Source organism: the organism of the source record quoted next, unplaced genomic scaffold, assembly GCF_019419815.1.
Source record: "Pyrus x bretschneideri cultivar Hongxiangsu unplaced genomic scaffold, Pyrus_bretschneideri_v1 Contig4, whole genome shotgun sequence".
Taxonomy (NCBI): Eukaryota; Viridiplantae; Streptophyta; class Magnoliopsida; order Rosales; family Rosaceae; genus Pyrus; species Pyrus x bretschneideri.
The window spans coordinates 9,029,029-9,056,283 of record NW_025999723.1 but is presented as its reverse complement, the minus strand read 5'-3'; the positions used below and the strand labels follow the sequence as shown (position 1 = coordinate 9,056,283).

The 27,255-nt window shown below is 38.2% G+C and overlaps 1 protein-coding gene and 1 pseudogene across 1 annotated transcript; one reads left to right on the top strand and one right to left on the bottom strand.

Annotated features, from left to right (window-relative positions):
* The first annotated feature begins 16,791 nt into the window (after positions 1 to 16,791).
* Positions 16,792 to 20,257, top strand: LOC103941493 (annotated as a pseudogene).
* Positions 20,258 to 20,400: 143 nt separating this feature from the next.
* On the bottom strand, positions 20,401 to 23,111 carry LOC103934075 (probable inactive purple acid phosphatase 29). The gene is made up of 4 exons (XM_048565674.1): positions 22,680 to 23,111; positions 22,056 to 22,450; positions 21,436 to 21,886; positions 20,401 to 20,695 (listed from the first exon to the last, which is right to left on the bottom strand). Exons 1-4 carry the CDS (start codon positions 22,999 to 23,001, stop codon positions 20,661 to 20,663), a joined length of 1,203 nt encoding a protein of 400 aa, XP_048421631.1. The 5' UTR covers positions 23,002 to 23,111; the 3' UTR covers positions 20,401 to 20,660.
* Positions 23,112 to 27,255: the final 4,144 nt, after the last annotated feature.

The window sequence follows — 27,255 nt, the reverse complement described above, 5'->3', positions numbered from 1 at the left end:
CATGTATTCTGAAGAAAAATGATTTTTGACAAGGTTGTGAAAGTCCTTAAACACTTCCATCACCTCACTTTTTGATTTTAACAAATATAACCAGGTGGCTCTTGAATAATCATCAACAAAAGTTATGAAATATTTATAACCATCAAAAGATTCATTTGTTGGTCCCCATATATCAGAGTGTACAAGCTCAAAAGGATGAGAAACTCTAGACATCGAAGACCCTAGAGGTAGTCTTGTTGCCTTTGACAAATGACAAGTTTCACAGTGGGTTGATTCTTTGCCTAAGTCAGGAAATAAGGTGGATAAGATAGGTTGAGATGGATGAGCTAGTCGTTGGTGCCAAAAGGTGGAAGCTTGAATGGAGGTATGGATGGACTTTGACTTGGCATGGAACCCACAGGAAGAGCTTTTTGATATGTAATAGAGACCATCAAGGTAAAACCCCTCACCAATCGTCCTCTTGGTTATACAATCCTGAAAAATGACAGTTTTTGGTGAAAAAATGGCCAAACAATTTAAGGAATTTGTGATTCTTCCCACTGAGAGAAGTTGAAATGGAAATGATGGGACATATAGGGCCATAGACTCTATTTGATCAGATATCAGGTGGATTTTTCCCTTTCCTACAATCCTAGCACCTTCACCATTAGCAACAGATACATGTGAAGGATTATGTAGTTTATCAAATCTATGTAACTTTGACATTTGATTAGTCATATGGTCTGTGGCACCAGAATCTACAACCCAAAAATCATGTAACTCATTTATTTTAAGAGCAGTTTGGAAAGCAGTTACGATACCTTTCAAGTCTGTCTGAGGTACATAATCAGCATCAGCTAAAAAACCTGCAAATTTGCCCATCAATGCAGTAGTACTTCCATCTTCATGATCAACCGATCCATCCTCTTTTCCCTTCTTTTGTTGGAGATACGCTGCGAACTCATTTAAAAGGATGGCAGGATTTGCAGTGAACTGTTGATAGGTATCAACATTGTTGATAGATGAAGATGTTGCAGTGTTGGCACGAGGGTGTGCTCGACTTGTCTTTGGTGCGGATTTATCCTTCATGAAGTCAGGTTTGAGTTCTGGATGTAGGATCCAGCACTTGTCTCTCACATGCCCGATGTTGTCACAATGTAGGCACTTTAAATGAGGGTTTTTTCCTTTATATCTTTTTTCATTTGTCAGGTAAGCCCTAGCTTCTGTCACGTTGGTTTTTATACCATTGTTCATGACTTTTCTCCTTACTTCCTCACGTTGGATAGTTGCACAGATACTAGTGAAGGATGGTAGCTCCGAGTTCATGAGAATGTGACTTCTCAAATCCTCATATTCTGAGCTCAAGCTAGACAATAATTGAAAATTTTTATCTTCTTCAGTTCTTTTAAGGAGCACAGAGAGATCAGTTGTGTGAGGTCTGTACACATCTAACTCATTCCACATGCTTCTCAAAGAACCAAGATGTTGAACAAAGTTTTTACCTTCTTGCTGTATGTTGGAGATATCCTTCTTGAGTTGAAAGATGCGAGCTGCATTGTTTTGATTTCCATACATCTCCTTCACGGTGGTCCAAAGGATGAGAGACGACTCGGAATAGCTGAAGATTTCAGCAATATTCATTTCCATAGAATTTAACAACCATGACATGACCAGTTGATCTTTACATAGCCACCCTCCATATTCTGGAGAAGAAGCATCTGGTGCAGGTTAACTGCCATTGATGAAACCGAGTTTGGATCTTCCACCGAGAGCAAGACTAACAGCCCTTGCCCATGGCAAATAATTAAACTCATTCAATAATACTGAACTGAGTCGTTGGTTTGGATTGATATCCATTTCAGAAGCGCTTCCAGATGAAGAAGCAATGATACTTCCATCTGCCATTGTTTTTGAAAAATAAACACAGCAGATTCGATATACAGAACTGGCTCAGGATGATGCCCGCTCTGATACCATGTTGAATGTTTGATGTATTTTTCATATATGAAACCATTACACGATGCAACATATATGGGAGAAGAAAAACGTGAAGAAGAAAGGAGGACCATGGCAGCTAAGCCAATCATAATGATGACCTCCAATCCCACTAATCTTAATCTATTATCTAACTTTAGCTTTACAGTGAAGAAGGGCCGAAAGCAATGGATAAAAACAATAGATGATGGAGGACCGAAAGCAACAGCTAAACACCAACAGCAGCTGAGCTGTTATCCACCTACTTTTAATAATGACACATCCAATAAATGACTATAAAGAAAGATTGAAAGATTGTTTCATATTAGAGTAAAGAAATCATCTCAACAGACATATTAAACAATCGAATTCCCAGCGTAATTACTCACCACAGTAACCAGAAATAATGATGAACAAGTGATGACACGGGAAACCCCTAGATAGATAATAGACAAACAACAATTGCGAATCATTATCCCGCACAGAACATATAAAACAATGCCAACCAAATAAAACCCTAAAAATAAACAGATCGCTAAAAAAAAAAAAACCCAAAAAAATAGAAACAAAACTCATCCTATACCCCAAACAAGTACGAAATCAATATTACAACAAGGAGACCCTAGAATCAAAGCAAACGAAGAACAACAAGACTGTCGCTGCATACGGGCTTACAATATTCGAAACAATGGGAAGAAGTTGCGGAGGAAGAAAGATTATAACTTCGCAAAGAGATTGAAACGACGGGAAACCCAAATCACAGAGAGAGACAGGGCGTCGGAGAAGACGCTCTCTAGAGGAGAGAGCAGCACGCTCAAAATCTCTCAAAGTTTCTAGGGTTGAATTGAGATTTGCCAAGCTCTTTGGTATTTATACATATCGCCTTGAAATCCTCCAAAATCCACCAAATCACAAATCCGTTCAAATCCAATTCCTTTTTCAATACACCTAAACTTTTGGAGACTTTCAAAAAGTTATAATTTAATACACCTAAATTTATAGGGAATTGTAAGAAGTCTTTAAGAATCTCAATTGAATACACCAAGACTTTTATAAAGTCTTTTAAATTCCTAATTGAATACCCCTGGAATTATTATTTCCCTGAAACTCTCTCAAAATCCTAATTGAATACACCCCCGAAATTTTACGTTGAATCTCTACAAATCAATTAAACTCCATAAAAATCCATGAATTTATAAATCCATTTAAATTTTATGGTGGGTGAAATTATCATATGGGTGGGGAAATAAGATAATGAGATGGGTGTAGTAGCACTCTTTTTAATTAGTAACCTACATATTGCCAAATACAACGCACATTAAAACTTATTATTAAATGACTTATATGCCCTTATATAAAATGACTATTTAGGCCCCATAAGATTTTAAAAGTAAATTAAAAATTCTAAATACACTCCAAATCACTTTCAATGTGTATGACCTAAGACTATTTTGTTTTTTTCAAATTTTCAAAGTCATTCTCATCCACTATTGTAGAATAAAACCCTAACCAATAAATTATAAACACGTTGACAAAGAAATGTTATTTTTCGACCGTGATTCAGTCTTTATTTGTTTGCACTTTGCACTCAAACGCCCAAATAGAAGTGAAAAATGCCTTGAATTCAAAAGCAATTCGAATTTGGAAAACCAGCTTCTAATTCTTGCACGTTTATATGTTATGATCTCTCAAACCCATATCAGATTCTCATTGCAAGGTTTAGACAATTTTGTATCTCATTGGTTTCTTATACCTTGGAAATATCAGATACAGGTGTAAACATGTAAATTTCGGTGAAATAAACACTCACCAACAAATTAAAGCTTTGACATGTTGGGGCTTATGTGGTGCTCACAGTGGATCACAAATTGCACATATGGCATGTGACTCATTAAAACCGGACAAATCATCAAGAGAGACTCATTCTTCAAAGAATATGATTAAGGTTGCTACTTAGTACTACAGTCTAATGGTATTCCTTTTCACTTGTAAGTGAGAGGTCTTAGGTTCGATTCTTACCAAAGGAAAATTTGAACCACATTATTACTAGCCCAATGTTAGGCTTAGTCCATTCCCCCACTCCCTTAGTATAGATAATATCATTTGTTAAAAAAAAAAGTGATTAAGGCTATCTTGATTAGGTCATTGTAACTACAAGAGGTTTTCCTTGGTTTTAATTATCTCTTGTATCAATGAAATGTATGTCCCTATTCAAAGGGCTCCATATGTAAGCTTAAGTTTTTGAATTAGTGATTTAAAAATTAATCTATGAAGAGAGAGATTTTCTCCTTAAAAAACAAGCATTTGATTTGGTCGTGTTGAGTGATTCCATGATTAACAACATTGTCAAGCACCATTGCCCATGGTTAAGTGATTCTCAGGTTCTATCCCCTGTCTCCTCGAGAAACATTGGTTTTCCCTACATCAAGTGGCATCAGAGCAGGTTTTCCGCTGCGGTTGAAGACCATGGTTGTCATTTACAATCTATTTAAAGAGCACGCTGTCGATAAAATTAGTTTCGCCGATTGGAATTCACCACCAATCGATGAGCATGTTGATAACGACGAAGTCGATCATCCTTCTGTAAATGAAGTTGATGAGGATGGTAGAGAGGTAAGCAAGTTATACTCCTCAAATCTGCATGATTTCTTAGAAGTTGATACTGTTATTCACTAGATCAATGAGATTTTTGAACGTAGGGTTGAGCACCATGTCAAGATTGTGTATGTGAAGGAAACTTTAGAGTTTATGAACGAGGTGGTAAATTCATACTTAAATTCACAACTTCTATAGTGAGCAAAAAAATCCGTACTTTGAAATTCATAATTATATATGGGATAAATTTCTTTATCGTGATGATTTTAGTTGAAAATATTTGAAGAAGAGAAGCCTTCCACACCTGGGTCATGCATGTGTCATTTCGACCATATCCATTTGAAGAAAGAATGTGGAAGTCTTCTATACATGATTACATTCTCTTCTGCCAACTTGACTGGTACGGGAGGTTTCGGGTCAGTTTATAAACAATTTATTTGATCAAGGTGAAACAACAATTGCCATCAAGGAATTCTGCCCCGTTTGATGGGAACTTCCAATATTTTCAAAGATGAGTGTGAGACGTTGAAAAATATTAGACACTGTCAATGGCGAAGTCAAAAATTATAGGGAGAATGACGAAATTTAAAAAGGACAAAAAGTAAAAAAAAAATCCAGACAATTAAATCATTTTAGATTATAGACGATACTAATGTAACAACCCGTTCCTAATTTTACGTTTTTATTCATTTTAAAAGCGTGAATTTACGAAAATGCCCTAGAGGTAAAGGTGTTGACTTTCATTGACCAATGTGTAGTAAGATGTACTAAATATTCTTTTAGTGTATTCCTGAAGTACTCGATGATACGAACACAAAAGCGCAAGCAGAAGTGAATTTGGAGTTACGGTTAAAGTTTTTCGGAGTTACAAACCGAATGTATTTTGAAGAAATAATTATTCTAAGTATATTATATTATTTTGTACTAAATGATTGGGCCATAGGGGTGGCTTAGAAGAGGAATGGGGGAGAAGAAGAATCAGAGGAGAAGAGAGGGCTGCTGCCCAATCAGGAAGAAGGGGAGTTTTAGGAGGGAAAGGAGGGAGAGAGAGAGGGAGGGAATCGGTCGGATTCCCTTGACCCGTTTCAACCCGTGCCTTCCACCCATTTTCTCCATAATTTCCGATGGTTTTTCATCAGATTTTTCACGAATTGGACCAAGCAAACATTCCCAAACATCATCTAGTCCTTCCCTCTTCCTTTTCCAACCCAAAAATTGATGAAATTGGCTTTGAAATCGTAAAGCTTGCACCAGTGCGTGCGGGAGTTCCTTGCCTTCGATCGAGCAAATCTGAAACAAATTCCTCCGATCACCACTACCCATAGCATCCTCTCAGGGCCTGAAACAAAGCCCAAGCAATGGTTGGGGTGTCGGAGCTTGTTTGGAGGCGAATTAAGGACACCCAAGTTAGGGATTTCAGACGGGTTTGTGTAAAATTGAGGAGTTTCTAGGCCAAATTGGCCTTGGTCATAGGTATGAAAGTTGCTCTACTCACTGAGATCTTCATTTCTATAATTTTTGAGAATTTTTAGAAATAGTTGAATTTTCCGGTGAGTGGGGGTGGCCGACCGCCCCTCACGGCGGTGCGTGCGGCGGCGCGTGGCCAGAAGGCCGTCAATGCTATGTTTAGGACAAATTAGATTCCTTGAGTTTAGTTATGAGGATCATAGGACGTAGATTGATCATTGGAACCTAAATTCTCTACAATGCATTAAAAGGTCATTATATGAATCGACGATCCGACAGTTAGATCATTACCAAACCTTAATACATTATAGTATGTAATATTTGATGACCTTAGAAACTTGTGGATCGGGAATCTGAGGTACGGATCTTTCCGAATTGGATTTGTAAGTTCGTAAAATAAATGTTAACCGCCACTTGGTCTGGGCAATTGGCAGAGATCCGACCGTTGGATCGTAATGAAATTTTAGTATGTTATACATGGTTGCAGATTGGAAATCTGATATGCGGATCTTCCAAATCAAGTTATACATGGTTGTAGACCTTACCGTCCATCTTCGATCGATGGTTGACTTGTAGTCAATGGGCCTCAAACTATTTTAGAATGTCATTGAAGATGTGTTTTATGTGAATTACGCATTCTATTGACAAGAGTTTTGAGATGTGATTCGATAATTATTCTAGGCGCCTATCCTTCGGGACGTCTCAAGGTGTGTGCTAAAGAACCATAACGTGGACTACATGTGAGTGGGTATTTTCCTTTCTATCATATATGTATATATATGATTAATTCTTCAAACGTTATAAATTTAATATTGCATATAATTACTGTGAATGCTTTGAACTACTAGTGTGAACTACGAATGGCTTGATCCCTATTTAGGGTACGTTGGCAGTCTAACGAGATGTTAGATGCAGCCATATAATAAATGAGACAAAATAATTGAGACAATAGCCTTGTTTGGGGAATTAAGCAATGTGAGGGACATTGGTGGAAAATGTGAGATTTAACCTTATGATTTGGTGGTTAAATGTTGGTCATAAATCAATGTGTGAAGAATCAAGAAATTAAAGTAAGGAAACATAAGTAATGATAAGGAAACATAAGTAATGATAGTTAATTAAACTAGTGTCTAGTTGGGCTTATCACCGATAATTTTTCCCGAAAATAAATAGTTTGGAAGTGGGGCGTTATAGATTATGCATTTCACGCCATGTTGTATATATATATTTGGAAACACTATGTTATGGTTGAGTATTAGATAACATCATGGCATATCCATATGTCTATTATCTGCACATAATTATTGTGAATGCTTTGAAGTGCAAAGGTGAACGCAAGACACATAGGTAAGTTCAAGTGAGTTTATGGTATTAGTTGAAATGATGGAGTTATGGCATGACTACATTTATGTTTTAGGCAACTCTGACATTGACGTACAGGTTGTAATAATAGGCAACTCCGACCTTGTCGTACAAGTTGCCCATGAGTCGTACATGTTATATTAGATGCAGTTAGAGCTCATAAACCTGCGCACCGGTGTTTGTGCTCTCGCCCGTAGCCAGGGCACAGTCCTTCACGTGATGTTCACCTCCCGCACCTTACGCCCACCTTGGATCCAAGGTAGGTGCATAGTGCTGTCGTATAGACCACAATAGGTGGTTCCGACTCGTAGGTGACCTGTGATTATTCGCACAGTCTTGATGTGATCGTAACACTTGAGCGTATTTATTTACACTCAATCCTGTCGTACAGACCACTTTAGGTGGTTTTGACTCGTGTGCAGGTATATTTATTGAGCTATTGGCTAGCATGTTATTGATCTATTGGCTAGCATGTTATTGATCTATTGGCTAGCATGTTATTGAGCTTTTGGCTAGCATGTTATTGAGCTATTGGCTAGCATGTTATTGAGTTATTGGCTAGCATGTTGATGAGCTATTAGCTAGTATGTTAATGAGCTATTGGCTATCATGTTATTAAGCTATTGGCTAACATGTTGATGAGCTATTGGCTAGCATGTTGATGAGTTATTGATTCAGCCGTACATGTCACGTGAGGTGACTCCAACTAGCATGTTGATGAGTTATTGGTTCTACCGTACATGCCATAATAGGTGGATCCAGTTGACATACCATTTCATATTGATTTATTTCACCTGGGTTTCTTATTCTTGTTGAGATATTTGACACGGCATAGTTGTGAGACTGTTATTTTGGTTATGGTTTTAAGTTATAGTCACGCCTGTTATTTTCTAGGAAATTATAAAAGTGTTACAGCGAGGGGTTACTACCTTTGGTAATTTACTGTTAAGTATTAGCATGTATGTAATAATCTTGTTTCCTTAGGTCACCAATTTGCCAACGTGAGCCCCTTCGGATAACTTCCCTTGCTGCATAGAGACTACGTCACATGGCCGAAGCATTAGTTCTGATAGATGCTTCCAAGAATGACGAATTTGAAAAATACTTAGCCTTGAGAACTTGTGCGACAAGATATGAAGGATTGAGAATGATTCTCCATCTCTGTTTAGGAAGGAGGCCAAGATTGAAAGCATACAAATTTTGAAACGCAAGTCCCCCTTCCTTCTTAGGAAAACAAAGCCTATCCCAGGCCATCTAGTGAATTTTTCTCGAGTTTTTAGTTTCGTTCCACCAAAAAGATGCATTAAGTTGGTGGGGTTCGTCACAAAAGTACATAGGCAACAAGAAGCAATTTATGGAGTACAACGGGATTGCTTGAGCCACTACTTTGACAAGTAACTCCTTTCCGGCAGTACTTATGCATCTACCTTTCCAGCTTTGAAGCTTTTTCCAAAGTCGTTCTTCAGTCAGTGTGTATATGTTTATATATATATATATATATATATGTGTGTGTGTGTGTGTGTGGCACAAAGCAGCATGTGGAGTCTAATGCTCCAATTGGGTCTTTTAAATCAAGCCAGATTCTTTGCCTATAAATATTAGGCACTCATTGGGAGAGCAAAAAGGAAGCAAGCCGAAGCCTGGACATCCAAAAATCTCTCAAACACCCAAACAATCGTGTTCTTCATCAAGCTCGCGGAGAATCAACAAGTATAACAAACACGTGCCGATTCATCCACCACCAAAGCCAAAGACCACACACCATGTGAAACCACTCATGGTCTCATTTCATTTAGGATCAAGCGTCGACGGACTTTGAAGAAATCACAAGATTAATTCAAGATCAAGAGTCCACCACCCTTAAATCAAATTTAGCTCCAAAGAAATGAAGTAAATTCAGACCTTTGGAGGAAATCAGAAAGCTCTGTGGCTAAAGCAAACATCCGTGTTCTTCATCGAGCTCGTGAAAAATGAACAAGTACAACAAATACATGCCGATTCATCACCAACAAAGCCTAAGATCATAACCACTTGAAACTACTGGTGGTCCTAATTTGTTCAAGATCAAGCCTCGACAGCCCTTGAAGAAATCACAAGTCCGATTCAAGATAAAATGTGCACCACCCTTGAATCAAATTAAACTTCATAAAGCTCTCTAGCCAAAGCAAAAACTCGTGTTCTTCATCAAGCTCATGGAAAATCAACAAGCACAACAAACGCGTGTTGATTCATCCACTACAAAAGTCGAAGATCACCAACACGTGAAACTCCTCGTGGTCCCGTTTCATTCAAGACCAAGCCTCGGCGGCCCTTGAAGAAACCTCCAGCCTAATTTAAGACCAAGCCTTGACACTTGAAGAAATTTCCAGCCTAATTCAAGATCAAGCCTCGATGGCCTTTGAATCGACATCTACATTGAGGGAGTTCAAAGCATAGTCGTCAAATACATTCACTATGCGAGGGACTTCAAAACACATCTTCTACACGTGACAAGCACATGTATACGATGTACCTTAAAGTGGGGGCATTTGTAGACATCAAAATTTCGGTGAAACAAATGTTCACCCATGCATTAAAGTTTCGACGTGCTAGGGCATACGTGACATGCACCACGTGTCGCACAAATTGTACACATGGCGTGTGACTCAACAAAATCGGACGAGTCATCAAGAAGGACAAGTGTCAACACTTAGTGAAAAGGAATTATTTGATTTTAATTAAATTAAATCAAATATTAATTGATGGAGACAAATCACGAACTAGCCCACAAATCGAGTCTTGGTTCCTTTGTCAATTAATCAAGCCCACAATCAAGGCCAAATCCATTAGTGGGCAAGGCTTGGAGAGTCTATAAATAGGAGGCTCCAAGACAAAGATAAGGGAAAATCCTCAAACACTCAAGAAGACTTGAAAAATCCTTCATGTTCTTCGTCAAACCCCGTGAAGAACCACCAAGCACCCCCACACATGCCGGTTCCTGCATTGCCAAGAGCCAAAACCTTGCGGCATTCGGTCATAAAAGATCAGTCATCGTGACCCTTGGATCAACAACACTACACATCTACACATTTTAGAGATCAAATCGGAGAATCAAGTTGTAAAGAGATTGTAACCCTACAAATTCATTAATACAGACAATTATTTTGTACACGTGATCTTGTCTCATTTGTCGTAGGAAATTCGTGTTTACAGGGGCATGTAAAATACCCTTACTATAGAGAAGGCCACATAACACTTGGCCTTGATGGGAATTTGGCATGCTGGTTAGGGAAGGGAAGTGGATCTGATATCCAATTTCTGATTGAAGCCTACATATTTGAGCATATAATGGGGGTGGGAATGGAATATCACCGTTAAGGAGGAGGGATGAGGGAAAAGTAAAAGACAAAAAGCAATAAAAACATGAGAAAAACTCTAGATAAGTGGCATGGGGCCCAAATCTGAGACAAGCTCTGAGAAATTGTGGTCAAGCTCAAGGAAAATTGAAAAAGGGAAGGAAGTGGAGAAGGGCAGAGGAGGTAAGAGGGAAAAAGTGAGGGTGTAGCGGGCTACCCCCGGGCACGGCGGGGGGGGGGGGGGGGGGGGGGGGGGGGGGGGTGGGTGGTGGGGCGGGGCGGGGCGGGGCGGGTGGCGTGGGGGGTGTTTTGGTGTTGTGTGTGGTGTTGATGAGTTCTTGATGACAGTCGGTGTGCAGCTTTGGCTCCACCACAGATACGGAATACAGTTTGATGTGGGGCTGCACATGTAGAGTGTGGGAGGTATGAAAGTGCCCATGTATTAGGATAAATTTTAATTAAAAAATTAGTTGTAGAGTGGATTCAATATGTGGGTGTATTCAACATTATGTCGAGTGTGAATAAACAACCCAAAATATAATTCTCGTCTCATTCTTGTTTCGATTCCAAGTTTGGTAGAAAAAATGAATTAAACATGAAGAAAAATCAGAAATATTTCTAACCGCCTTTGTGAGAACTTTCCGTCTAATAGCAGAACTATGTAGCAGAAATTGGAAACTCAAATGCATATGCATATGAAAACTCTTAAAATGGTACGGATCCTCTCAAACGGATTCGGCTTCCCTTCTAATAACCTTTAAATTTCAACCATTCATATACATTCAGTGGTTGATTCATAGTATTTTACAATTTTTTGCCTTCTTAAAAGTAAATTATTTTGGTGACAAACTCTAAAGTTAAGAAAGGAAAAGAGGTAAACTGGGAATAGTGCAGCCAATCGAACTCTAAAAGAGGATACAGATGAGATTATGTTCTCCATACAATAGTTAGGTTTTTCAATCGTGATTCATTCTTTGCACTCAAACGCCCAAATAGAAGTGAAAATTGCCTTGAATTCAAAAGCAATTCGAATTTGGAAAACCAGCTTCTAATTCTTTCACGTTTATATGTTATGATCTCTCAAACCCATATCAGATTCTCATTGCAAGGTTTAGACAATTTTGTATCTCATTGGTTTCTTATACCTTGGAAATATCAGACACAGGTGTAAACATGTAAATTTCGGTGAAATAAACACTCACCAACAAATTAAAGTCTTGACATGTCAGGGCTTATGTGGCGCACACAGTGGATCACAAATTGCACATATGGCATGTGACTCATTAAAACTGGACAAATCATCAGGAGGGACTCATTCTTCGAAGAATGTGATTAAGGTTACTACTTAGTACTACGGTCTAATGGTATTCCTTTTCACTTGTAAGTGAGAGGTCTTGAGTTCGTATCTTACCAAAGGAAAATTTGAACCACATTATTGCTAGCTCATTGTTAGGCTTAGTCCATTCCCCCACTCCCTTAGCGTAGATAATATCGTTTATTAAAAAAATAAATAAAAATAAAATAAAAAGTGATTAAGGCTATCTTAATTAGGTCATTGTAACTACAAGAGGTTTTCCTTGGTTTTAATTATCTCTTGTATCAATGAAATGTATCTCCCTATTCAAGGGCTCCATATGTAAGCTTAAGTTTTTGAATTAGTGATTTAAAAATTAATCTAAGAAGCGAGTGATTTTCTCCTTAAAAAACAAGCATTTGATATGCTCATGTTAAGTGATTCCATGATTAACAACGTTGACAAGCACCATTGCCCCTGGTTAAGTGATTCCCAGGTTCTATCCCCTATCTCCTCGAGATACATTGGTTTTCCCTACATCAAGTGGCATCAAAGCATGTTTTCCGCTGCGGTTGAAGACCATGGTTGTGATTTACAATCTATTTAAAGAGCACACTGTCGAAGAAATTAGTTTCACCGATCGGAATTCACCACCAATCGATGAGCATGTTGAAAACGACGAAGTCAATCATCCTTCTGTAAATGAAGTTGAGGAGGATGGTAGAGAGGTAAGCAAGTTATACTCCTCAAGTTTGCATGATTTCTTGGAAGTTGATATTGTTATTCACTAGATCAATGAGATTATTGAACGTAGGGTTGAGCACCAAGTTATGATTGTGTATGTGAAGGAAACTTTAGAGTTTATGAACCAGTTGGTAAATTCATACTTAAATTCACAACTTCTATAGTGAGCACAAAATCCTTACTTTGAAATTCATAATTATATATGGGATAAGTTTCTTTATCGTGATGATTTAGTTGAAAATATTTGAAGAAGAGAAGCCTTGCACACCTGGGTCATGTGTCATTTCGACCATATCCATTTGAAGAAAGAATGTGGAAGTCTTCTATACATGATTACATTGTTAAGAAGAATCAACTAATATGTCAGAAATTTAGAAAGTGAATGTGGACCTCTCTCTGGCAGCTAATCATTGTCCATTAGTGAACTAGTGAATTAAAATTTATCTAAAAAGAGAGTGATTTTCTCTTTCAAAAACAAGCATTTGGCTTAACCGGGTTGAGTGAATCTACAATTAGCAATGTCAAGCAAGCTCCGTTATCCTGATTGAGTGATTCTTAGGTTCTATCCCTATCTTTTCGAGATACCTTGGTTTTTCCTTGCATCATTTTCCAACACTAAGAGACACTTATTGGGCATATTTTTCTTCCACTAACCAAATTTGGAATTAGATACAAATTAAACCTCGTAGAAAATTACTCTATTTTGATATCTAACTTATCTTCTTTTACTTGTTTAAGTATCTTAATTGCATGAATTTGGAATACTTATTGAAGAAAGAGTTCATACTATTACCACTCTAGTTTGAAAACGTACATGATCACATAATATGTCAGATTATTTAAACAGAGATGTTTTTCATACGAAGATATGCCCCTTTGATACACAAAAATCTCCCGTGAGAAAGAGGGGCGAAGAAAGTTGTCAGGATTATGATAGATGTTGATATCCATCTTATCTCTAGACTAGTCAACTCACTTAGTCTAAGAATTCCATTGATGCTTTCTTTGTCAGTTGTACTCTCTTAGTCTAAGGTTGCTTCGAGTGATTCTGAAAATTTTCTAAAGTTAGTCTTTGCCAGAGTCTTCTTAAAGCTACTGAAGGATTCTCTTCTGCCAACTTGACCGGTGCGGAAGTTAAAAATTTATTTGATCGAGGTGAAACAACAATTGCCATCAAGGAATTCTGCCTCGTTTGATGGGAGCTTCCAATAGATTCAAAGATGAATGTGAGACGTTGAAAAATAATAGACACTGTCAGTGGCGAAGTTAAAAATTATAAGGAGAATAATGCAATTTAAAAAAGATAAAAAGTAAAAAAGAAAAAATTCAGACAATTAAATCATTTTAGATAGTAGACGATATTAATGTCATACATAATTTGTCAATAGAAACTAACTAATTATATTATATTAAACTATATCCATATAAATTAATCTAAATTAAACTATATAAATTAATTTAAATTAAACTAACAAAAATTCATATCAATCATCAATTAAATAAAATTAGGAATTTAAATAACTAAAATTTGGAAAATCAGGGATTGGTGTTGCATGCTCCGCAGACGTGCCTGGGGAAAGGTCGGACATATCGCTCATGCTATGGCTGAGATGTGTCGGATCAAAAACAAAGTTCGAGCAGATAAAATGTTGGATTAGAATAAGCAAATTGATTCTATTAAGTATTAGCATATACGTAATAATCTTGTTTCCTTAGGCCATCTCCAATTGATCATACCAAAGGCTTATAGGGCCGAAAATAACCTGAAATAACATGAAAACCGTCTCTAACCAAGGGCTAGGCTAAAGAACTTGTGGGCCCCACCGGGCCAAAACAAACCAATCAGGCCAGCGGGCTAGCCATCTCCAGCCAGCCCACTTTTTTTTTTTTTTTTTTTCTGTTCTTTTCCATTTGCCTAGCCGACTTTAGGGTTTAGGGTTTAGGATTTTCTTTTGCCCAACCCACTTTTTTTTTTTTTTTTTTTTTTTTAATTTCTAATTTTTTCCTACACCATTTCTCACATATTTTTCACCATTCCATACTATAACTTTTTGACCCTTGGTTGGAGATGGTTTTTTGTCACAGGGTTGTGCTTGGCCTATGGCCCTCTTGCCTCTCGGTTGGAGATGGTAAGAAATATGACCCTGCATTGTTCATTAAAATATTAATTTCTTGGAGGGACAGTGGGCTAAAACGAGCCATCTGGCCCTCCTTCGGTTGGAGATGGTCTTATGTGAAAGTAAAAGTTTTCAGATTTTCTTAATCAATATAAACAGTACAGTTGATAACTTGTCTGAAGTCGATTTACTATTTCGTCCAGTTGAGTCGTTATACTTCTATGCCTTTCTATGATGAGTTTGTTTGCCAAGAAGGGCTACTTCGGTGAGGTTTTCCCCACAGACATAGCTACATACATTTTGAAAACTCAAGGTTTGGGGTGGATGGGAAGAGCAGATTTAGCGAGTTCAGTCCCGATAAGCTAATGAACTCGCTAATGAAGCAGGGGGTTTATATGAACAAAAATGCTATTTTTACCAACTAGTTGGACAATCTCTCTAATAAAGATAGAACTCACATGTGTTGGCCACCCCTATCTATATTAGAGATATGGTATAACTAAGTGGTAAGTGTAGTGTTACTCTTATCTCAATGTGGTTGTGTACAACACCTTGATTAATGCGAGAAGGAATACTAGCCGGATTAATTGACGAAGTAAACAAGCTCTTTGTGAACTTTTCTTTCATTTTTTCAAAGGGAATTGCTATTAACACTTCAAAATCTCATTATGCATTCCAACTTTTTATAATTTGAAAGAAAAATACATTTGTAAAGAGTATTGAATGAAATTTTTAGAGTATTAATAACAATTTCCTTTTTAGAACTCTGAAATATAATTGAGATTTGTTAAGCAATTATTTGTTCTTTCTGCAATTTTGAAAAGATGTTACGAATATATTTCCTATCTAATTACTCTTTGTTTCGATTCTAACTCGATCAAAATAAAGACCGAAACATGAAGAAAAATCTGAAATATTTTCAACTCAAATTGTAATTAAGAACTTGCCATCTAATTGCAAAACTATGTAGCAGCAGACATTGCAAACCCTGACAAAGTTTGAAGTAGATAGCAAAGTCATGCAGAAAATATTTTCCAAACGCACTAGGTCGTTAATGGTTGATTTAAAACGCAATGCATGAAATTTCCCAACACCAAGAGAGAATTATTAGGGCATATTTTTACTTTTACTAACGAAAGTTGGAATTAGATACAACACTATTTAGAAAGACAACATCAAAGTTACTTTGTTCAACATACAAAATTAAAGTAAAATTCTGTTGGCATACGGGACAACATATTTAAAAACAAGTGCACACTATCACTGTTTTAGTTTGAAGGCGTGATAATATATAACATGTATGACTATCAAAAAAAGTTGATTTCCTACAAACCCTATATTTTTTTCTATTTTTATGAAAAAAAAATGCTTCAAACTCATTTTCTATATACACCTTGCGTTGGCTCTTTTAAGAAGGGAGAAAAGACCTGGATGTCCCCGAAGCTATGTTATGATTCTTGAGAGTATTAATTCCACATCGAGAAAATGAGGAACCATGCAAACGCTTAAAAGTAATTTAACTACTTCTCATATTGCCAATTGATTTTTTTAGTGGAACTTCAACTACTTTCTGTCAAAAAAAGATTGCGAAGAAAACTAGTCAATTCTCTTAGTCAAGAATTCCATCTTAGCTCTACACGTCAACTCTCTTACTCTAGAATTCCAGTAATGCTTTGACTAGTAGTCTGTACATGTTTAAGGAAATGATACACGCACATCCGTTTTAGCCTCTCACTGCCAATGTTTAATCATATTCATTGTTTGTACTTGATTTTTCTAGTTCGATGACTGGAAATAAATAGTGTGTTTGAAAATCAGCGACCTTCATTTACCGAAAGATGCATGCTTATAAATTGGGTTATCCTCAAGCCGCTAGACAACCACAGCTTACACACTAGACAACCTTAGCTCACCCAAACACACCATGGGGATTTACAAGTTCATTTCATCACTTCTCTTTTTCTCATCTTTTTGCATCCATGTTGTTGTTCTTACCTCATGTCTTAATTCAGCCCTCGCCGGATCAAATGAGACAGATAAACTGGCCTTGCTTGAATTCAAGGCCAGGATAACCAGTGACCCCTTTGGTGTCATGACTTCATGGAACGAAACCATCCACTTTTGCCATTGGTACGGTGTTACATGTGGTCACCGCCACAAGAGGATAACAATGTTGAAGTTGCGATCCTTGAAACTTGGAGGCTCTATATCACCACATGTTGGAAATTTGAGCTTCCTCAGAGTGTTTAGTCTCATAAACAACAGCTTCCGCCATCAAATCCCTCCAGAAATTGGCCGTCTGCGCAAGCTACAACATTTGGTATTGCAAAATAATTCACTGAGTGGAGAAATTCCCGCTAATTTGTTAGGTTGCTCAGAACTCAACCGGATATGTGTTGGCTTCAATTCGTTAGAAGGTAGTATCCCTAAGGAGCTTGGCACCTTGTCAAAGCTAAAAGAATTTGTTATTGACCTCAACAACCTTAGAGGAAGAATCCCTTTCTCTTTTGCCAATTTGTCATCTCTTGAAGTGATTGGTACACTTTTTAATAATTTAGGTGGCAGTATTCCAGATATCTTTGGTCGACTGACCAATCTTTATTTTCTTGGATTAGATGAAAATGAATTTTCTGGTATGTTCCCTTCCTCGGTTTTCAATCTCTCTTCTCTCGAAACCTTTGCTGCCGTAGAAAACAAACTCCATGGCACTTTTCCTTCAAACTTAGGCATTGCCTATCCAAGACTGCGAACCTTTGCCATTGATTTGAATCAATTCAGTGGAACTATTCCCGTTTCAATATCTAATGCCTCTAATCTATTTGAGCTAGCACTCGGATCTAATCAATTCCATGGAGAAGTTCCCTCTTTGAAAAATTTACGCAAGCTCGGGAGGTTTGATCTTGCTCGTAACCATCTTGTAAGCGGGGGAATTGGTGATAACTTGAGCTTTCTCTGCGATCTGACTAATGCCACCCTTTTACAATCTTTGTATATTCATTCAAACAAATTTCGTGGTACATTGCCTCAATGCATAGCCAACCTATCTTCTTCTCTTGTATCTTTTGCTATAGCCGAGAATGATATATTTGGCACTATCCCAAATGGGATGGAAAATCTGCATAACCTGGAAAGCCTAATGATGTTCAGCAACCAGTTTTCAGGTCCCATCCCCCTAGAAATAGGAAAGCTCCCCAAATTATATCAAGTTGCTATGGCCATGAACCATCTCTCTGGGAATGTTCCGTCCTCTTTCGGAAATTTAAGTCGATTAACTAATCTATATCTACAGGATAACAACCTTCAAGGCAGCATCCCTTCAAGTTTGGCCGGGTGTCACAACTTGGAGATCTTATCTCTTGGTAGAAACAATTTAAGTGGTACCATATCTCCTGAAGTCATTGGTGGTCTGTCTTCTTCGTATATTTTTGTGGATTTATCTCGAAATCATTTGACTGGCTTTGTTCCCAAGGAAGTCGGACATTTGATAAATCTAGAGCATTTTGATGTTTCCGGAAACATGTTATCTGGTGAGATTCCAGTAAGTCTTGGAAGTTGCAAAACCATACAATATCTTGACATGCAAGAAAACTTCTTCCAAGGGACAATTCCATCAGATATGAGTTCACTAAGAGGTATTGAATTCTTATCTCTCGCTCGCAACAACTTGTCAGGCACAATTCCAAAATTCTTGGAGCAATTTAAATTTCTGCAATCTTTGAATTTGTCTTGTAACAATTTAGAGGGAGTGGTACCAACCGATGGAGTTTTTCAGAATGCAACTGCCACATCAGTCCAAGGGAATACAAAACTCTGTGGGGGCATACCAGAGTTTAAATTGCCAAAATGCGAATTTCGACATTCCAGCAAGAGAGGGTTGAGCCTAACCTTGAAACTAGTAATCTCTCTCCTTTGTGGGCTTTCTGGAGTCACTTTTTCATTGGCGTTTTTGTACGTTTGTTGCTTTCAGAGGGTAAAGAAGGAGCATCCTTCAAGTGATTCTGAAATTTTTCCAAAGATGTCTTACCAAAGTCTTCTTAAAGCTACTGATGGATTCTCTTCTGCCAACTTGATTGGTACAGGGAGTTTTGGGTCAGTTTACAAAGGATTACTTGATCAAGGGGAAACAACCATTGCCATCAAGGTACTCAACCTCATTACTCATGGGGCTTCCAAAAGTTTTACAGCTGAGTGTGAGGCCTTGAAAAATATTAGACACCGCAACCTTGTGAAGGTACTTTCTGCATGCTCAGGATGCGACTATCGTGGTTGTGATTTTAAGGCTTTAATTTATGAGTACATGGTGAATGGGAGCTTAGATGAATGGTTGCATCCAACTCAGACAAATATTGAGACGAATGAGAGGCCACGGAGCTTAACTTTTTCTCGAAGGTTGAACATTGCTATAGATGTTGCAATGGCAATGGATTATCTCCATCATCAGTGTCACGTGCCAATAGTTCATTGTGACCTCAAACCCAGCAATGTTCTTCTCGATGGTGATATGATTGGACATGTCGGCGACTTTGGGTTGGCGAGATTCCTTCCAAGAACTCCTGAAGATGGTTTTGGTAATCAATCAAGCTCCATCGAAGTAAAAGGAACAATCGGGTATACTCCTCCAGGTGAGTACTTACTTTCTTCTCACTTTTCTAATCTTTTGTCCTTAATATTTTAGTATGGCCTTGAGCAGATATTTAGACTGTTAAACAAATTGTGTAATGCAGAGTATGGTATGTGACATGAAGTGTGGACACAGGGTGACGTGTACAGTTACGGCATCCTCTTGCTGGAAATGTTTACTGGAATGAGGCCAACCAGCGACGTGTTTCAAGGAACTTCAAATCTTCACAACTTTGTCAAGGCAGCTCTGCCTGAGCAGGTGGTAGAGATTGTGGATCCTGTTCTTGTTCAGGAAAAAGAAGAAGGGGAGACAAGCGCAGACCAATGTTTTACTAAGGCTAGCACAAAGATCCACATCAAAATTGAAGAAAGCTTGATTTCAATTTTGGAAATCGGCCTTGCCTGCTCTGCGGAGTTGCCTAGAGAAAGATTGGACATCACTGATGCTGTTGCTGAGATGTGTCGGATCAGAAACAAACTTCGATCAGATAAAATGTCGGATTAGAATAAGCATATTGTTAATATGTTGCATTAGCATGTAATAATTTTATTAATCAGCACTGTGTTATTAGCACTGTGGTCGAGACGTTGCATGATAATAGGAGGAATAGCCCGAGGAATTCTATCTTCATGACGATTCTAGTCTTAGAATTACACATAGCGATTTGAAACTGTTAAGTCTCTCTCTGGGAATGTTCCATCCTCTTTCGGAAAGCCAAGTGAAACTGTAAAGTCTCTTCCAAACCCGAGCAACCGGCCTTCTTTGCAGGAAGATCTACGACTCACCGACATCAAACAAGTGCTCATAGTTGGTCTCTGCAAATGGTTTGACGATTCCAGAAGATGTCCCGCGTTGAGAATTTGATGGGCGACGATGGCTTGCACGATCAACGCAAGCCACTGTCACCAATTGTAGATAAACAGTGTGTAGTATAAATGACAATCAACCTTTTTACACCATTTTTCTGGGTCCTGTTTACCATATTTCAGAATGCACTTATATAGCATACAAACAGTACATTTACTCCCTTTTTTTTCATAGATTTCGTTTATTGTCTGTTACGTTACAAAGAAACAAATGACAATTTCCTCGCCAGGATTTTCACAACTTTCTCATGCCTAGTTTCTTGCCTATAAACTCTCCCTGCTTACTGTCTGGCTTGTGGTCGTTACTCAATTACCGCCAACAGGTTTCTTTCTACGCATACCTGTTCAATATAGATGAAATAAGAAAATGAGATGAAGCGGGCAGACAGCATGTGAGAAATAGTAATGCATTTTGATCTTTGCGATAAGGATTAAACCGTAATGACAGTTGAAGCAGTGGATACAGTATTTAACACGAATCATCACTATCGTAGATCAAGATCAGATGTTTCCAGTTTCTCTTTTCAGATTTCGAGTGAGAAATGGGGAGAAGGTGTTTGGTCAAGATGGTATAGAGATGTATGAGGAACTAGGCTCTGTGTATAAGGGATTCCTTTAGCAGCAAGCAACGATGGCTTGTGATCAACACAATAAGGGAAGTTGAGAAGCGGAAGAAAGAATTTTAATGTTGTATTATTGTGGCAAAGCTGCCGGACAGATAAAAACACAACTCTAGATCCAGTATCACATAAGCATGGGATCGAACAATTTACAAGCTGTTCAGAAACTGCAAGTTTTAGTGAACGGGCAGAAGTTATGAGCAGTAAAACATCTCCACATTGACAAGCATAAAAGAATTATCCATGGAATGAAATCAAGTAAAAAGCCTACATGGATGCAAATGCATATTTAGTCAATGGATCCCTGGAATCCATGCCACAAGCTTTTTACATTGTTATGTTATGCATAAACGTAACAGAGACCACTTATTATGTTCCTAGAAGACCACTTATCAATGTCTAGAAAGAACTAGGAATAGGGCAGTACTGAAATTTTTCGTGCTCCTTTAAGGAATACGTACCCACAGAGCTCTTGCTCCAGAGAACCTGACCATCGATAGCAGTGAGGTGCTCATCATCAAGGCGCTTCCATGTTTTGATGGACTTGACCGCTCCCCAACCTCCCTTAACCGTTTTCTCTAAGTTTGCTTCCACCACCCTTGCTCTCCTATCCCATCCAGCCTTCCCATAAGCATGGTATCCAAATCCCCCAGCATAACAAAGGTTTATACCAGTTAGCTCCCCACAGAAGTCATTGAGGTGATCATGGCCTACGAATGCTGCCTTCACATCTCCTGCTGCAACCATGGTTGTGAAGAAGCCCGAGTTCACAGAAGCAGAGCTAATGCCTTCTTGTTTCACTCCTGTAAAGTTTGATGAGTCAAAACTAGCAAATTCCGGCAATGGTATGTGAAAGTATGCGAGCCCTGGCGCAGGCGCTTTCTGGGGTAGGGGCTTGCTCATGTATGCTTTCTGCAGGGAAAAAGACAGTGTCATCAGAACTAATTAGAAATAAGTTACTTGCTCAATGTGGATTTTAATCATCACAAATAAATATTGTGCAAGGGTTGATGGAAATGACTAGTTTAGGTAAATGTGTGCCATAAAAAAAGAACGGTGAGCAAAGTAGCGCGGCTAGTACCTGAAGCTTTGCAGAAGTTTGTTCAAACCAATATTGTTGGGAGGGTTTGATCCAACCATAGCGACGTATGGAGGGAACCGTGGAGTAATCTCCGCTGTCAAGGAAGTAAAGATTGAGAACCGATTTGTTTTCAAAACCAAAGCCCTCAACTCCGGCGACCTCTAGGTTATAGTTCCCAAAACCATCAATAACATCTTGGCCTAAAGGATTAACTTGAGCCAGAGTGTTCTTCAACCCAACTATGTGTTTCATTACCCCTTCCCTCGAGAGGTCGGATTGCTGATCATGGTTCCCCAACACAGCTGCCCACGGGATGTTGGACGCGATTGCTGGGGCGAACGCCTCGTTCAAAGATTTAGCAGCATTCGTGGCATCAAACCCGTATATGTTATCTCCTGTTGCACAAAGTTCAGATTGGAGAACCAATCAGAAATCCTAGTATCATAGCTAAAATCAAATCTTTGCTAAACAAAATTCAATGCTCATCAGCTGAAACAATGTCCTATCCTAAACCAAATCCAATGCTCATCGTGTCCTATCCTATCCTATCCTATCCTATCTAATCCCATCCCAACAACAACACATAAACATAAACAAGAACAATGAAAGGGGAAGAACAAATACCGGTGAAGACAATGAGATTCGGCTTCTCCGCCTCGATCATGCGGCGGACAAAGGCGGTGGTGTTGAGGTCAGAGCAAGTTGCAAACTGGGACGGCAGCACATCCTTACAAGGCGTAGTCTTGCCATTGCCGTAGTGCATATCCGCCACTTGCAGAATCTTAAACCGCCCATCTGTCCCAAACCTCAGCTTCTTCTCCCCAATTCCTCGGTGATGGTGGTGATGCTGTTGTTTTGCAGCAGCCAAAACCCATATCGGAAGCAGCGCCGCCACCACAACCCCCGCTAAAAATGGACTCCTTAGCACCTCCCTGTCCCTCTTCATCCTCACTGCACCACCTCATCTCCCAGACCACCGACCCTGAACCACCATTATAAACTCACGAGTTGCACCAACAAAAACCTTCTTTTTCTCATTTTTTTATTCCTTCAAAGTTTTGACTTTTTCTCGGCAACCAAACAAAAGTCGGTCTCAGTCTGCCTGCCATTAATTAAGCAATAAATACCAAAAACAAACAGAATTCCTGTGTAAGCATATTTTCCAGCCGATCACAGATAGGCATCAATGCACGAGGCAGTTCTCCATTGGATCCCACCGGATCCTTTTCTTAGGATCAGAGGATCTTGTGATCGTGATCGTTTATCGTATATCATGCGATTAGAAATCATTTAAAATTTAAAATTAAATATAAATAGTACCTAACGAAAGCTGACCGCATAATATACAATTAACGATCGTAGCCACGGAATTTCCGAAAAAAAAAATTCGCAGAGAATTTCAGTTCAGATTTTTGCTAAATCAAATCCAAAATTAATTACCAAATCAAATGTCTGTAATTTATTAATTTGATAAACGTAATTGTAGGTTTTCTTCGGTGTTTAAAAATATAAACTTTGAAGTTAGTGCGAATAAAGTAATGAATTGGAATTAGAATAGAACGAAAGTTCCGTTCCATTCCCTCTAATATTTAAAAATAAATAAACACTTGGACAAGAGTTCCGTTTCCTCCAACATGATAAAAAAAAAATCAAAAACTTGTAGTAGCACGTTGTAAAAAAAATCAAAAACTTGTAGTAGCACGTTGTATATGTCTTGACTTCTTGTTACAACTTGAGAGTCTTAACATTATCATTATTGTAGTCAATACATGCCAGCTATTTATTTTGCATTCAGCCCTTCACATGTTATTGAGAGTCTGAACATGATTTTTATATAATCTCAATAGTTTTTGTGAATTTAAAATATTAATAGGTTCTTAAAGGATCGGAGGAGCATATTGCCCGAGTAAATTAAAAAACTATCATTCTTTAATCTAATTATCTTACGGTAAATAATATTAAGGTAGTTAAACCAATATTTGATTGAATTACCCTTTTATATATTAGAGAAATAATTTAGGAGTAGATATTACAAATCCTACTCTTTCATCAGATCAGATCAGATCATCATCCTAATTCCAGCCAACCGTTGGATTGTTTCAAAACAGATCGTTGGATCTGCAACAGCAGCTTCTGGGCGCCAACAAACAGGCTGGACATCTGGCCAAGCTTTGACAGCTCGATAGCGCTTTTGGCCTGGTGGGTTCCCCTAAATCTTAGCCCAGTTTTCAATTGGAGATAAATTTTCTGCAAATCAGGCCATATTTTGACATTTTTGACATTTTTGCCCTTTATCCCTCTCCATTAGAGATAGCTTAAGAGCATCACTGTGGTGGGCAACGGCTATTGGAAGGCAAGGGCAACAAAATTGTCTCACTATTCACTTTTAATAGTAATTACCATTGTGCAAGTCTACATGTTTGGAAGGAGGAATGGCAAGAGCGATTTCTATTCACAAATTTTTTTTTTTAATGTTTTCTTTGTCTTATACCTACATATTATTATTGCCATAGATTGTTGGGTAATTCTAAATGTTTAATTTGCAATTGTGTTGAACTTTATAAGATTTTTAAAGTGTGAATTTTGTATAAAAAAATAAAAAATAAAAAAATAAAAATAAAAATTGAATTTTTTGGTAATTTTTATGATTTTTTTTTTTTAATTTTGAGTTAGATTAATCATGGCCGTTGAAGCAATTTTTTAGAATCCAACGGTCCTAATTCCCCTATTGTTGCATCAACATTGAGCTGTTTCACTATGCTTCTCAATCATGGCCGTTGAAGCAATTTTTTAGAATCCAACGGTCCTAATTCCCCTATTGTTGCATCAACATTGAGCTGTTTCGCTATGCATCTCCACTCGGCGCAAGCTCTTGCAAGAAATGGCAGGGCAACTGCTCTTGCAAGAATTGGCAGGGCAGCTGCTCTTCCAACAATTGCCCTCCTATTTTTCCACCGGTGGAGCAACTTCTTTTGGGCAAGAAGGCAATTTTACTCAGTTACAACGGCAATAAGGACTAGTGGAAAATTTATCCAATTTGACCTCAACCACCCATTATTTACTCTAAAAATTCTAATAATGACATGCACGGAATAAATAAAGGCATCACCCTTAGAGTTAGATGTGCGGCCAATTAACAAACTAAAGTTTAAACGGCTAAAAATTACATACACACTCGAAAAATCTTATGTATTTTGTCATGTAAAAAAAATTGATACACAAAATGCAACAACTACTTTATGATAATTGTTGGGGAAGGGCAATCTAGTAAGGCAAAGTTTCTCTTTTCTTTTTATTCCACAGAGCAGAGTGCGCCCCAACAAGCCTAATAGGCTAATATGCTCATTGAATCACCTCCCAGTAAAATATTCTGAACTTACACAAAGGTTTTACCTTTTTTACACTTTCATACAAGGTTAAGCTCTCAACTGTTTTTTAAACCTTGAACTTCAGATTCAGGGGTAAACGCTCTAAAACAATACTCAAAGGTTTCGTCTTTGAAACCGTCCTAAATTTACGACATTCGTAAAAATGAATCTGTACCTTTGTTTTTCCAATGCTTGTCTTGTTTTCTCCTCTAAATCAGTGTTCTCTGAAGGAAGAACATGATTCATTAGCTTAATTTCACAGTGCACATATGGTTAAGCACATGGCAGGACAGCCACAGCTCTTCTTTTGCAAGAGATCCATCAGTGGGATTCTTGGACTTAAAAATGAAAAAGGTTCCTACTTCCTACAAAATTAGGGGCAAGGGGTCCTGTAACTGTATCTTAGAACACTGGCAAAGCTAACGTCTACCTGTCCCATGAAAATAGACAAAAGCTACGTAAGTTATGGTGGGTCAAGCTGATTCCACTTTTACAGCTGTTATTCCAATAGATACGGACTCTCATGAAACGAGTTTACTGTTGTTGTGGCGCTGTGATCTAATAATACTATGTTTGTAGGTTTCTCTTTACACGACATTGCATTATTAAATCGGGACATCACGTGGCGGAATAACTATATAACACAACGGTTCATCCAAGATTCCTTAGGGAAAGAAAAAAAAATGACAATCTCTTCATCTATACTGTTTTATTGATCAAGAAAATCTCCAACTCACACATCAGGAAACAGTATTATTACATGCTTAACACAATGTATATTTTATGATCCGCTCGAATTTTGTTTCTGATCCGACACATCTCAGCCATAGCATCAGCGATGTCCAACCTTTCTCCATGCACGTCTGTAGAGCAGTCAATGCCATTTTCAAGGATTGAAATCAAGCTCTCTTCAAATTTGATGTGAATCGTTGTGCTGGCCTTAGTAAGACGTTGGTTTGCGCTCATCTCCCCTTCCTGTTTTTCGTGAAGAAGAACAAGATCCACAATCTCAACCACCTGCTCTAGTAGTGCTGCCTTGACATAGTTGTCAAGATTTGAAGTTCCTTGAAACACGTCACTGGTTGGCCTTTTTCCAGTAAACATTTCCAGCAGGAGGATGCCGTAACTGGACTCGTCACCTTGTGTCCACACTTCATGTCCCATACCATACTCTGCATTTATACAAGTTTTTTTAACAGTGTAAATATCAGCTGAAGGCCCTACTAAAATATCACGAAAAAGAATTAGAAAGTGCTCACTTGGAGTACAACCGATTGTTCCTTTTACTCTGATGGAGCTTGATTGCTTACCAAAACCATCTTTAAGAGTTGTGGGAAGAAAACTCGCCAACCCAAAGTCACCTACATGTCCAATTAGATCGTCGTCGAGAAGAACATTGCTGGGTTTGAGAGGTCACAATGAACTATTGGCACGTGACACTGATGATGGTGGATATGTCCAATGCCTTTGCAACACCAATAGCAATGTTCACCCATTGAGAAAAAGTCAAGCTCCTTGCCCTCTCATTTGTCTCATTACTTGTCTGAGCTGGATGCAACCATTTCTCTAAGCTCCCATTCACCATGAACTCGTAAATTAAGGCCTTGAAATCAGAATCACGATGGTCGAATCCTGAGCATGCAGACAGTACCTTCACAAGGTTATGGTGTCTAATATTCAAGGCCTCACACTTAGCTTTGAAACTTTTGGAAGCTCCACGTCAAACAAGGTACGTTGAGTACCTTGATGGCAATTGTCGTTTCACCTTGATCAAGTAATCTTTTATAAACTGATCCGTAACTTCCCAACCAATCAAGTTGGCAAAGGAGGAT